Source organism: Miscanthus floridulus, chromosome 18 (assembly GCF_019320115.1).
Source record: "Miscanthus floridulus cultivar M001 chromosome 18, ASM1932011v1, whole genome shotgun sequence".
NCBI lineage: Eukaryota > Viridiplantae > Streptophyta > Magnoliopsida > Poales > Poaceae > Miscanthus > Miscanthus floridulus.
In genome coordinates, this window is record NC_089597.1 from 133233783 (window position 1) to 133247116 (window position 13334).

Below are 13334 nucleotides of genomic sequence, written 5' to 3' on the forward strand. Positions count from 1 at the left end.
GAAGGGTGGTTTTTAGTCAGAGTCATATGAATGTTCAGGTTGGGAACTGCTGGCTTCAGTATGCTAAGCTCTGTCGTTTGGCTGGTCACAATGAGACAACCACCTTGCAATACTAGAAGCAGATGCCACGGGTGCCCCCAATGCTCACAAAGTATCTCTGGAATATACGGAAGTTTGACAGCGCTATAGCTGAACTTCAGCAAACACTTATATATCAACATTCCTGCGGAAGTTGTGGGAAATGTCGTCGTTTCATCTCTTTGTAGCCTTCTCTTGCTTTGCCAAATGGACCTATCTCTGCAACACAAGCATCGAAAGAGAATCCAGATGTGTCTAAAACCCTGCTTCTCTATACTAGATGGATTCAGAATACAGGGCAAAAACAGAGTGCGGATGTCAAATCTCTCTATTCTAGAGTAACAGAATTGCGGCCCAAGTGGGAAAAAGTTTTTTTTCCCTGCATGTCAAAGTTTTTTGATGATATGCTTGTTGATGCTAGGAAAAGGCAAGAAGATAACTTTGCTTGTAAAGTTGGACCAGTCCCTTCTAGCTCTTCTAGCTCTGCAAGCAGGGCAAGTGAAGAAAAAGAGAAGCCTTGGTGCGAATTTCTTCCGAGAGTGCTACTATGTTATGGAAAAGCACTTCACAAAAGGGCACAAGAATCTTTTTCAAGCACTGCCTCGAATGCTTACTCTTTGGTTTGAATTTGGAAGCATATACGTCCGAGATGAATCTTCCTCCAATCAACTCATGAAAGAGATTAATGCAAATGTAAATTGATTGCACATCCTCTTCAAAATCATTTTTTTTTTTCATTCTGCACAAGAAACTTAATCAGCCTATTGCAGGTTTTAGGCCTCATACGTGGGTGTTTGAAGGATCTGGGGCCCAGATGTGCTTTGATGTGGTAGATCTGGGCCCTAGTTTTTTTATATAACTCAGGCCCTAGTTGTTGGCCCACTAATCCCTCATACCCCATGTAGTTTTCAGCCCATAACTGAAGGCCCAACACCAACCAAGAGACTACGTCCTTTCCTTCACCCGTCACCCTGCTGACCGCCGCTGCCGCCGCCGCGCGGGCGAAGCAGGTCGCGAGCCGCGAGCCGCGAGCCGCGAGCGCGCCACCTCCGGTCCAACGCCGACCGGCCGCCGTCCTCCCTCTGCGGCTCCGTGCAGGCAGTGCTCCGGCCGCCGGTCGCCCTCCCAGCTCCGTGCAGGCACGCGCGCAGGCCACCGCGTCGGCCGCCGGCCCCCGCCCGCAGACTCCGAGGCTCTAGCCTCCAGGTCCAGGCCCCTGGCCGGCTGGCCCCGTCCGGCGTCCCGCGTCCGGCCGTGAGGCGTGACCGCGTGAGCCGTCCGTGGTCCGCCCGTCCTGGACAAACGCCGTTGGATTCGACCTCTCCAAGGGTGAGCTTGGAATCCCTTCCTGTTCCTCTTTTTATTAGCTTCAAATTAAACATGTCAATGCAATAGAACCTATCTCCTTGTGTTCCAAGGTTGTGCCAGCTACATGTTATTTTCTTTGCCCCTCCTTATTCCTCCAAGGCCATAATTTGAATGAGTTGTCATCTTTGTAAACTGAATTGGCATGTTAGCGTCTATTCTGCAAGTGTGCCAAGGCATAATCATTGGCATTACTAAAAAATCTTTAGTTTTAATTTGAATGAGTTGTCATCTTTGTAAACTGAATTGGCATGTTAGCGTCTATTCTGCAAGTGTGCCAAGGCATAATCATTGGCATTACTAAAAAATCTTTAGCTTTAAGTAGAATGTTCCTCTTTCTGGTTGATCTTCGAAGATAGTCTGGTAGTGTCTTCTAATTTTTTAGTATCAATTGTTTATTTGGTTGAGGTACTATCATTGATACTCCGAAATAGAGTTGCTTATGATTTGAGGAAAAAAAATGTAGGGATAAGATTATACTCCGTATTGTTTAGCAAGCAGTAGGTATCTATTTTCATCTCATCATGTGTATCATACAACATTCTTAGCAATTTTAATTCAATCATCAGGTCAATTAGAAATTTTATCCTCGTCTTAGTTATTTTTGTCTGATATATTAATGGGCCCATGCTGGATAGGGTATTAGAGTAGATGTATAATGGGTAGTTTCCACCACTACAAAGAGGCCCTAGTCTTGAACAAAAATTGGGTCCGCCACTTAGATCATGATACTTGCACTTATTCCTCTTATTATTGCTTGGTGATGAAGCAAGTGTTGTTGGTTTGGATAAATTTTAGTAACATCAGATATGGAATGGTATACTTGTATTACATTGGCTGTGCTTAAATGATAGGAGCCAAGTGGTTTTGGCTTGAAATATTTAGGCAGATCACATTTTAAGCAAAATTGGGTCCTTACCATCAAAAGGACAGGTCTTTAGATATATACCATCAAAAGATTCAGTTTTAGATATTTACCATCAAAACAAGACTCACGTTAGAATCTGACCAGTTCTGTTAACTCCAGGTTATCTCTGACCATTTAGCCCTTGCATATTAAGCCCCATTCTAGCTGCACTCTAGGAGAGCATGTGTAAATAAAATCCAGTACGATACAAACACAACATCTCAGCAACATATAAACACAACTTCTGAGTGATATTAACAAAAGGCCATTATCTCAGGCTATATGGCTGCTATTTCAGTCAATAATAGTATGTTGCATACAACTAGGTTTTGCAAGTTGGCATTAAAAGTTAGGCACATGGAGTTGCACAATGAAGTAACCACTGACATTGATCTCTACTCTACACGCACTATTCGGATCGATCCTGCAACACCAATCACAAGCACATGCAATGGAGAACAAATGTTAAGGCCCAACCAGCAACAATTCTAGATCCTCATCCACTAATTGTATTCCCTTTGCAAAGACTATGTCATCTCCCCACTGTACTAGCAAACTAGGTGCTAATAGCTACAAATTTCAGAGTTTCTGAAGGAGAGAAAAAGGTTGTTACCCTTCTGTAACCTGAGCAGGATCCATACAGCTCAATTTCCAGGTCGATTTTTCAGCACTATGAATGAGTAAAAACTTAGGGTTTAGAAGAAGAAGAAGAAGAAAAAGATGCGGAGGCGGGGGAGATAGTCGGCACTGGGGTGCGCTGCCGGGGGAGCGCGGCGACGGCAGGGAGATGCGACGCCCCCTTCTCTGCAGGTGACTTCTTTTTTCTCTGTGCGAGAATGCCCCTTCTCTGCACGCGGCTTCTTTTTCCTCCATGCGAGACGAAGTGACGGTGGTAGAGAGATGGGTTCCTTTGTTTTTGGTCCATGGGAAAAATCAGAACATGGTAAAAAATGTAGGGGCCAAACAATCTGAAACTAGCGACCAAACTAACGGAAGTAGAGAAAGTAGTAAATAGCTGTACTAACAGAAGTAGAGAAAGTGGTAAATAGCTGTAACGTTGTAATATTTTAATGGTAAATATCTAAAACTGAATGTTTGGATGCTATATAGTTAAGATGTGTTCTTTTGATGGTAAGGATCCAATTTTGCCCACATTTTAAGTTCATATACAGTAGTGCTGTCAAATAGAACTAGAACTGCAGTCCCACATTGAGATGTATAAATATCCGTCATGTGTTCAGCAATTTTAGTTTATGATTGTGTGCTCTCAATAAGTGTAGCTTTTTAAGGCTTGGTGTATTTACTAGCAGCGAGCACGTAATGCCTGGAGAATCTTATGATCCAAGTTTTATGCGAATTTCCATGTATAAATGTTCCAGGATAGCAGTGTGAGGGCTGGGATCCTCAAGAGGTAGGAGTCGAAGGTGGCTGAGGAGATGCCGATGGGGACGGAGGCGAGCCCGTGGGCAGGGAGCGAGATCCTGAAGCTGAAGAAAGAGGCATTTGCAGTGGATGACCTTTGGAGAACGCAGAGAGACGTGCCGGGAGGGATGGAGTGCTGGCTGAAGGCCAGGGAGGAAGCCAAGGCAGCAGAGGATGCCCAGCCGGAGAAGAAGCGGAAGAAGGTGGTCAAGACGAGGTTGACCCCGAAGCAGATCCTGAAGCTGAGGCAAGCCCCATGTCGTACCAGTCTCCGACATCTCTGCCGACATGCTTGCCAGCAAGTCCGAGTCATTACGCCAGATGTACATCATGAGGTGGTACATCGACGGGAAGTGGGCAGACTACTTGAACGCCCTTTTCAAGCAGTACGACCTCGTTGGCTATGCAGAGGATGAAGACGAGGTTACCGACGACGAGTAGGAGCAGGAGAACTAGCTAGTGAGGACAAGAAGAAAGGCAATAGGGTTAATAACATCCGATGATTGGAACTGTACCATGGTCTTTAATTAGCATGGGCTGTTTGGTTTCTATATATATGTTCAGTTTCTAAAATTGCGTTGGAATCTGTCAGTTCTCGGTCAATGTTAATCAGTTTGGCCTTATTACTGTGTTTGTTATGTTAATCTGTCAGTTCTCCATCTGTTCCATCACCAGAACACACATTTATTCTAGTGTTTTGTGCATAAGCCTTTTATTAGTTCATTCAGTTAACTATATGTGCTGCAAGGATTGATCTGGCAATGAATTTGGATGAAGTCAATGTACATACTGAAAGAGTATTTCATTGTCTCGCCTGACACACCACCATCAGAAGAGTTGCTGTATATTTTGTTGGAAAAATTTAAGGCTATCAGAGAGGCTATTCTTGTAGAACTTCCCGACCTGACACGCCTCATTTGAGCTTTACTTTTGTTTATTTGCGTGATGGCACTAGATGATTATTTCTTGCCACAACTAGTTATCAACTTCCGGGCTTGCTCTTGTAAAACTTGCTATCGGGCAGGAATCTGATCGCCACACTGATGTTCTTGGTTCATCTTGGAATTGGATCCTATACTGAATGGTCTGAGGAGAAACGATTGGATTGGATGTTGTCTGAACTCTGAACTGGGGTCTGAGGGGCAAACGTCCATTGTTTGACATGTCAGATCTTAACCGTCTATGTGGTGATTGGGTGGCACAACACGGTAATTTTGTAAAGTGTGACATGACAGATCTTAACCGTTGCAGTCCAATCAAAGGGTTCACAATATAAATTACACTCTCTGGACCAAAATAAGTGTCATGAATCTGGACAAACTGTCTACATTCGTAGCCATTTTGGAAAGGAGGGTGTACGCATTAGTTCAGAGAAATATGCTGATCCAGGTCTACTGCGTCCAGTGTTATCCTAAACGGTAAACAGCCGGTCACCTGCCGTTTAGCTCATTATTCAAGTTAAACAGGTATTTAAATGGGCTAAATGGCCGGTTAAACGGTCACAACAACCGATTAAACGGAAACGGTGTAGCGTTTAAATGGTGTGTAAACGGGCTAAACGACCGTTTAGGCGAACGGTGACTGTGTCAGCGGTCATGTTTTTGACAGTCAAGAGAGGTTGACAAGGGAGGTGAACATCACATCTGAATCACTCTAGTCTAGAGTACAGTACCGGACGTTAGCGGCAGGTCAAGTCGCGATTGAACGTGACAGCCTGACAGGTCAAGTTTGCGATTCTGCCAAGGCCCAAAACCCGTTTCCATCGTCTGTTTCTTTTCCAGCCCACAACCCAAAACCCCCCTTTCCACCGTCTGTGTCTATTTCCCGCGTTATTTCTGTCTCGTTGACCATGAAAAAAGAGTGAGAAAGCCAGAAAGGTTAGGTAAGCACGTAGTTTCAGATAAGAAGAAACTTACAAACTCACGCATCACAAATCCAGATTCATAGTCAAACTTTAACCTGATCATTAATAATCAAGGTTTTATGTTTATTGACATTATTTTACTCATTGTAAAAGTATTTTTATTAATGAACAAATCTTTTCTAGTCAAAGTTTTAGATTAGGGACCGCATCATTGTGCCCCTAGACAATGGCGAAGGCAGGGGGGGGGGGGGGGGGGGGGGGGCAAATATCAATAGAGAGGGCCATTTGCCCTTTATTACATAGTAGATTAGCTAAATCATTAAGGGTTCTAATGGAAAAAAACAAAGTTAGGGGGAAGGGGCTCTCTAGCTACTTGTCTTTGCTAGTGCCCCTAGATATTTATTTACAATGGAGAAGAGAGCCCATTTTCTTTTAATGAACTGGCCTAGATGACATGTAAGTGGGGCTACTTCTAAGCTCTAACTATCAAAAAATTTGACTTAAGACAAACCTAGATGACCCTAGTCAACATAGGGAGCTCAACAACCCTATGCTTCCTCATTTTCTTCCTCTCCCTTATTTTTTCTCTTTTTCTTCCTCTTTATTTCCTCCTACATCTTCTCCATCCAAGGTCAAATATCTTGGGAGGGGATGAAAACGGATCGGATACGGACGGATATCACCGATATTACATTTGTTTTCATATTTCTGTCTGGATTCGGATTCGAATACGGATAGTGTCAACTATGTCGGATAGGATACGATTGGATATCGACATCATAAATATGCGATTTGAGTATTCGGATACGGATACGGTATCGGATGTTGGATATCCGGACTCGGATACGGACAGATCTCAACCCCTCTAAACGGATTCGGTTTCGAATACGGTCGGAAAATATCCGTACCGTTTTCATCCCGTTGGGAGACAGTGGCCGAGCTGGTGAAATTTCACGCCTAGGGCCAACAGTTAAGAGTCTGAAGTCTGAACCATCCGCACAGCCAGTGAGCCACAAACAGTAGATAATAAAAGTAAATCCTCTTTATTAAAAAACAAAAGTAAATCATAAAGTGTATATAACACATATGATACTTATCAATTCCTCCTCTAATTGAAAAACAAACTTGATGAAAACATGAAAGTGTTAAAGAAGTACTTAACTAACAGTAAGAATTTGCTTTCTTCACTTTGAACCTAAACGACATTAGACAGGAAGGATATAAGAAGCAAAACAATTCGCTACGAGACTATATTGTATATACAGGCATTATAAACGGGGATAATAGATTGGATTGGGAATTTAGAAGGCATATAAATAAAGAGAAAGGAAAAAAGTGTTGTCGCCGGCTGCTGTAGGCATGGACATGGACTGCTCTCGGCGCCCAGCGATCCAGCATGGTGGCGTGCCTTGCGACACCTCAGGCAAACCCATCTCAGGACCACTGTTTGGCAAACGCTCACTCGATTCGGTAGTGGCGAACGATATCCCGACTTCTCCTTCTCCTCCTCCTCCTCCTCCTTATCCTTCTCCTCCTTCTCCTTCTCCTTCTCCTTCTCATTCTTCTTGTTCTCCTTCTCCTCCTCCTTCTTCTTCTTCGTATAGAAGCCGCCAAGCCAGAGAAAGAAACGTCCAGTGTCTCTAGCTCCTACCATTAATATGAAAAACAAGCATATTGGGATTGAATAACGAGATATGAGGTGTTGCATATGAAATGGTCTCATTTGGAGAGTTTGTTATGAAATCAAAATTGATAAAGACGGTTTTCATCATATGGAATTCATTGTATGGTTAATTTGATTCAAATCATGGTATGACTTGGATTTGCTTGAGGATATGAAGATAGCAAGGAAAGGGCTTCGAGGGACCAAGCGTAGGTGAAGGGCAAGCGATGGTTTGGGCGCCGAGGGACCATGGCTATGGTAAAAAAGAGAGTACTTGCATTTAGTCTATCGTTGATCAAGCGAAAGGAAGTTATATTATGAAAATGGTCAAATCATTATTGGATTATTTGATGGAAGTGACTTGATACATTTGGAGTTATTCATATATATTGAATGGAATCAAGTCACATGCTGAAGATGGCTATGCTCAAGAAGAAAATCAAAATAGGCATGTTGGCACCCACTATTGATGAAGATTGAAAGTGATGGCATGGTTTTGAAGGAGGTTAACTCAAACGGTTTAAATTCTTTTTTCATTCGAACTTGAGTTAAATAGGTATGCCATACTATTAAGAAGGATGCAACATGATGATAGATGACTATTCATAAGTGCTCAAGTCAACCCATGTGAGGTTTGAATGAGAGAGACATGGTCTAACATAGTTTGTTGTGGCCGACCATACCATATACCGGACTTGTCCGATATGTGCGGGGGTCACAGGGGGTGAGTTATTCCGAGTTCCCAGGCTTGGGTTCGTCAGAAGTTTCGACAACCGTCGGAAGTCCCGGCAGCTCGCGCTAAATCTAATTGTCCTGTTGCTGTGCTTGTCATACCGGACATGTCCGTTAGTAACAGCTAGTTTTTGTGTGGGGGCTATAAATACCCTCAAGCTCTTTCCTTTGAGGGCTGCTGATTCTGCTGATACACATACACATTTTAGAGCCTTGAGAACACTCTTCAACCCTCTCTTAGTGAGATTTGATCCCAAGAGCCAAATCCTTTTTGTGGGTTGAGATAAATTCAAATTAGAGAGCAAGCCAACTCTTGAGCACTTGTGCATATTGTCAATCTCGTGTTTTGCATTTGTTACTCTTGGACTCTTCGGTCTTAAACGGCTAAGCATCGCCGGAGAGCACCCAAGAATTATGGTGTGCCTCGAAAGGCTTGTAACGGTCGATCTCACCGCCGCAAGGGAAGAGACCAAGCCAGTGGATTGGAGAAGCAGTTGGAAAAATACCGCGGGTAGAGTTGACCTTGGTTGGGTCCTCTAGAGATAACCTTTGCTGGGTCGCTCACAGCTACCTCAATGGAGAGTAGGACTCGAGGGAGTCTAAACTTTGATAAAACAAATATCGTGTCTCAATTGCATTTCATTTGATATTTGTGTTTGTCTCAGTCTACTTGGGTTGTGCTAGCTTGTGTGAAGGTTTACTGTGTGTGGCATAATCCCTAGTAGGTCCTTGTAACAAAGGTTGGAGGTTGGATTTGAGAAGGATCGAAATTGGGCAGTCGGTGTGCTGTGCCCATGCATACCGGACTTGTCCAGTACTTCCTCCTTGTGCTGATTTTGCTATCACGTGGTCGGCGGCGAACGGCTTCGTGTAGTGCGCGTCCGTGGCCACAACCGTCAGACGGTGTCCCGTGACGGCGAAGAACATGTGGTTGGTGAGCCCCGCGTTGATCAGCCGGAGCAGGTACGTCTTGCCGCGCTCCACGGCGACGACGGTGGTGCCGCGCGCGGAGCACGGGAACAGGTTGCCCGGCTCGCCGTTGATGGTGTTGGCGTCCGACGGCTTGACGTCGCGCCCGGTTCGCTTGGTCTCCTCGAGCAGGTCGTTCACGTCGTCGTCCCGCCACCACTCGCCAGCATGTGAACTCGCGAGTGCGTCGGCCGGCGGCATTCAGTGCACCGTGTACAGAGGAACCGAACGAACGAGATCAATCGTGACCCGGTCGGTCTCCGACGAGGCCAAGGATGATCGGCGGCAACTTCTCGACGCGCGCGGATGACGATGGCGCCGTGCACGGTGGCGCGGTCGAAGCCGGTGTGAGCGTGCCACCACAGCGTGCCCTCCTCCTGGGAGAGGATGACCCGGTAGGCGAAGGAGGCGCCGGTCTGGATGGGGCACTGCGTGATGTACTCCGGCCCGTCGGACCACGGGTTCCGCGGCTGGTCCACGCCGTGCCTGCACGCGCATAACAGCATCAGCATCAGCGCTTGCATGAACGCCGACGACGCCATGAACGATTACCAGTGGATGGTGATGTTCCTGTCGCCATGGTTGCGGACGTTCACGACGACGACGTCGCCCTTGCGGGCGCGGATGGTCGGGCCGGGGAACTGGCCGTTCACGGTGAGGATGCTCTTCTGCCGGCACAGCCTGGTGACGCTAACCCTCTTTACCTGCCAACCAAAACAGAGTAACCACGCGATCATGCTAGCAAGAGGCAGCTGGTAGTACATCTCTCTAGAACAAGAAACCATTTGTTTCCAGGTATGATTTGCATTTCCTTCTTCATGATGAAATTCAGAGAAAGATAGGAAGAAGAGAATTACAACGACACCAAAGTTATGAACAACAACAACACACCCTTGTTTTGGAGAACAAAAGAGAGAGACATTTTTTGAACATCAACATGGTCACAAAATACAAGTTTGACTGCTAATTCAAAGCTACAACTAAGATCACTACCCACCAACAAACCATGAAGAAGGATATCTTGTAACAATATCTACTACTGCTACTATTTTTTCAAAGAAAACAAAAAGAAAACCATGAAACTTGACACATCATATGGAGGACTGAAAGGTCAATGAAATTTGACACCAACAGAAATATATACAGGAACGTCGTAGATTGGATGAAATACTAGTGCTTACGAGGAAATGGTAGTGATGAACCGTGGAGGCCTGCGCGGCAGGGCAAACAGCTGCAACTCCAAAGGCCAAGAACACAGCCAATTGCAGGAGCCGGAGCAGCACTGCTGCTGCAGGTGTGTCAGCAACAGCACCCATGGCCAGGGGTCACCGGCTTCAGCTTTGGTGATCGACGGGAAAGAAACGGGAGTATTTCCAACAGTGATTTTCCTTTTATTAATGTATGAAATTAAGTATGAAACAATGAATCCGATCGAGCAGATTTGGGAAGAATTTAATTGGACATTTTTTTTGCTATACTTGGAAGAAAGTTTAAAGAAAATTTGACAGGGGTATATTAATTAATTAGAGAAATCACCTAGTTTAGACTTTGTTGCATGCGTGTATCAAATTAATTAGTGCACATATATGCATCCGAAATATCCAGCGATTAATGATTCCCCTTTTTTTTAATAGAGAAATAGAGAATACCTCTGCTTTTTAGAAAGCAAGTGAGAACAGAGTTGCAGCATGGATTTAGACAAGAATTAATGCTTGTGATAAGTCTAGAAAAAATTATGATAGGTTCCCAAGAAAAAAATTTATCCTCCATTTCCTACTGCAGTAACATAATAATGATAGGTTCCCAAGGATGGTGAGGAAAATGGTGCCTATCTGCTCCTGGCTCATGCTGAGGATCTGCCGGGCATTGGGATTATTACTGGGAGCCTGTATCGATTGAGGAGCACATGTTTTGTACGGTGCGTACAAACGTCAGAAAAGGATTCGTACAAACAAAATACATTTACACCCAAACAAAAAAATTTGATTCGAATCACATTCTAGCCAATTCAATTCATTTCGAAATCTGAACTAGAACCAAATTGCTGGAAAAAGGACCATTCCAAACCGGGCCATCCAAACGGGTAGAGAAACTAACCACCCACACATAAATATCAATGGTGCCGGTACAACTCTTGGCTGTTCCATATTTATGTCAAATATGAGGCAGCGAGGGAGTGAGAAATAAAGATACAAGTTGCCAGATGAAGTCTTATCACAATGTTTCAGATTTTCGACAGCTTCAAGTCATTTGAAGCTACAATAGCATTTCATCCTAAAGCCAGCACAAATGGAAATATGTATATCGTTGACTATGTCTTCTGTCTTCCACTCTCTATTCATCATCCTTCGAATAGCTCTTGCAGCATCACTTCGCGCAGCCTTCTCCTGAGCTCAGGATCTGGGACCTTCCACTCCTTTTGGCTGGTGTAGATTTTCTGAAATTCGGACTCAAACTTGTACAGCGAGGAACTGTTTTTCCCCAAGCAATTAGGCGTAGGATTCAACAAGCATGTAAGTAGCAGTGCCCATGATACTTGTAGATATGTCTCCATATAGCCCTTGATTTTGTGACTGATGTCGTCAGCTAGCAACACGATGGGTTCTGGGAGATAATAGCGGGAATGAAATCTCTGTTGGATGTGGTATGAGTTGTTGAGCAAGAATAAGAATCTGAGACCTTGATCTGGAAATGGTTCTGATATGTTGGCAATCTTTTCTTGTAGAAAAGACACCATCTCCATGATCATGCTGTCCAAAGGTGGTTCAATTTCAATATGAGGCACATACTTAGCACGTATAACGGCATCCACTGACGGGTAATTAGACAACAGGAACCTGATGTATGTCATTACGGACCGAGTGATCTTGTGAATGTCTGATGATCCTTGTGGATTTAGAGAACTCGACGAGTCATCACCAACCCCCGTCAACATCACCCTAATCTTCTCCATTGTGCTCCTTATCGCCTTGCCCACCTTGCTCTTATATGCTGAGAGGAGGATGGCCATGTCGTTATCTATCCTTTGTGCTTCCACGGAGGTTGGCGAATCAAACATCGTTAGGATCTTGTCGGAGGCTTCAGACAGAGCATCGTGTACAGCCAGCTGGTTATAGAGCTTAGCATATGGTGGCAGCATACTCTGATCCATAGAAAGAAATTCTCCTATCCTATCTGGATCCCAAGCAACTACAACTACACCGTCAACAAAAGTAAGGATTTTCAATAAGGTTTCTTGGATAAACAATACCAAATGGTATTGATACGGAATACATCTCTCACTCACATGTTCTTCATCAAAAAGAAAAACACTGTGCAGTAGGTCCAGAGATCCACGGTCTGGATCTGGAAAGAGCGGCCTCATGGAGCAGATGGTTTGCGTGATTTGGTCGAGAGCCCGGATCCAGCTCCGTGCACGACGATGGAGTTCCTCCTCTGCAGATGTACCACCGTTGAGGCTAAGAACCCAGCCGACGCCCAGCTCCGTGAGCCACCTCTCCACGACTTTGATGCAGTGAAGAATTCATGGACCAGGCTTCTAATGTGTTCCATTTCTTTCTTTTTTTTCATAAGGCATTCTATTCGGATCCTCCTCCGATTCTTCCCAGCTGTCGCCGTCGTAGTCGTCGACGCTGTTGCCTTTGTGTTCCTCATGGATCCCCAAGGAGTCAAAGTGCATGGCCACCTCTATAGAGGAAGTAGAGAAGCGAGAGCCGCTGGATGCGTAGGCAGTTGAGAGTCTAGAGGCTATGGTACCTGAAGAGCTGCTAACGTTGGATCCAACAGTCTCCTGGCGGTAGCTCCAATAAAGTACTTTTCGCTTGGTTTATAAGCCGTATTTTTTCAGCCAATGAATAGTATTTTTCTCTCAAAACAAATCTGCTAATAGTACTTTTTAGCCATGGCTTATTAGCCAAGCGAACACGGCAAAGACCCGCGGCCACCATTCCGTCCCTACATGCCGGCGCCGCAGCAACTAGCGAGATCTCTAAGTTGATTTGCGCGTTCTGGGCAAGAACAGACGAGTGAAGAGGGGACGGAATATCTTGTTGCAGGTCAAGAAAGCGGAGGTTTTCCTAGCACGCTTTGGCTGCTATTCCCGGGGATTTTTGCAAGACGCGTTATGGTTATACTTGGCCATGCAGTCCGAGGCACGACGGCACGGCACGAAGCCCGTTTTTTTAGCCCGACACGAGCACGGCCTGGCCCGGTGACGTGCGGGCCCGGGCTAGCCCGGCCCGAGGGAGCAGGTCGTGCCTGGGCCGCTGCTCAGGCCCGTGGGCTGGCATAGCACGGCCCGGCCTGAGTCGGTCGGCCCGGCAGTGGCCCGGCAT

At 45.3% G+C, this 13334-nt stretch overlaps 2 protein-coding genes and 1 long non-coding RNA gene across 3 annotated transcripts; 1 reads left to right on the plus strand and 2 right to left on the minus strand.

Annotated features, from left to right (window-relative positions):
- The first annotated feature begins 1048 nt into the window (after window positions 1-1048).
- On the plus strand, window positions 1049-4511 carry LOC136521566 (uncharacterized). Its single transcript, XR_010775577.1, has 3 exons — window positions 1049-1407; window positions 2934-3160; window positions 3730-4511. It is a non-coding gene; the product is annotated as an uncharacterized lncRNA (long non-coding RNA).
- A 2309-nt stretch (window positions 4512-6820) lies between these two features.
- On the minus strand, window positions 6821-10316 carry LOC136524721 (laccase-21-like). Its single transcript, XM_066517984.1, has 6 exons — window positions 10182-10316; window positions 9553-9704; window positions 9291-9486; window positions 8850-9159; window positions 7119-7283; window positions 6821-6831 (listed from the first exon to the last, which is right to left on the minus strand). Exons 1-6 carry the CDS (start codon window positions 10314-10316, stop codon window positions 6821-6823), a joined length of 969 nt encoding a protein of 322 aa, XP_066374081.1.
- Window positions 10317-11341: 1025 nt separating this feature from the next.
- LOC136524724 (exocyst complex component EXO70A3-like) lies at window positions 11342-12010 on the minus strand. The gene has a single exon (XM_066517985.1). The coding sequence runs from the start codon at window positions 12008-12010 to the stop codon at window positions 11342-11344; it is 669 nt and encodes a 222-aa protein (XP_066374082.1).
- Window positions 12011-13334: the final 1324 nt, after the last annotated feature.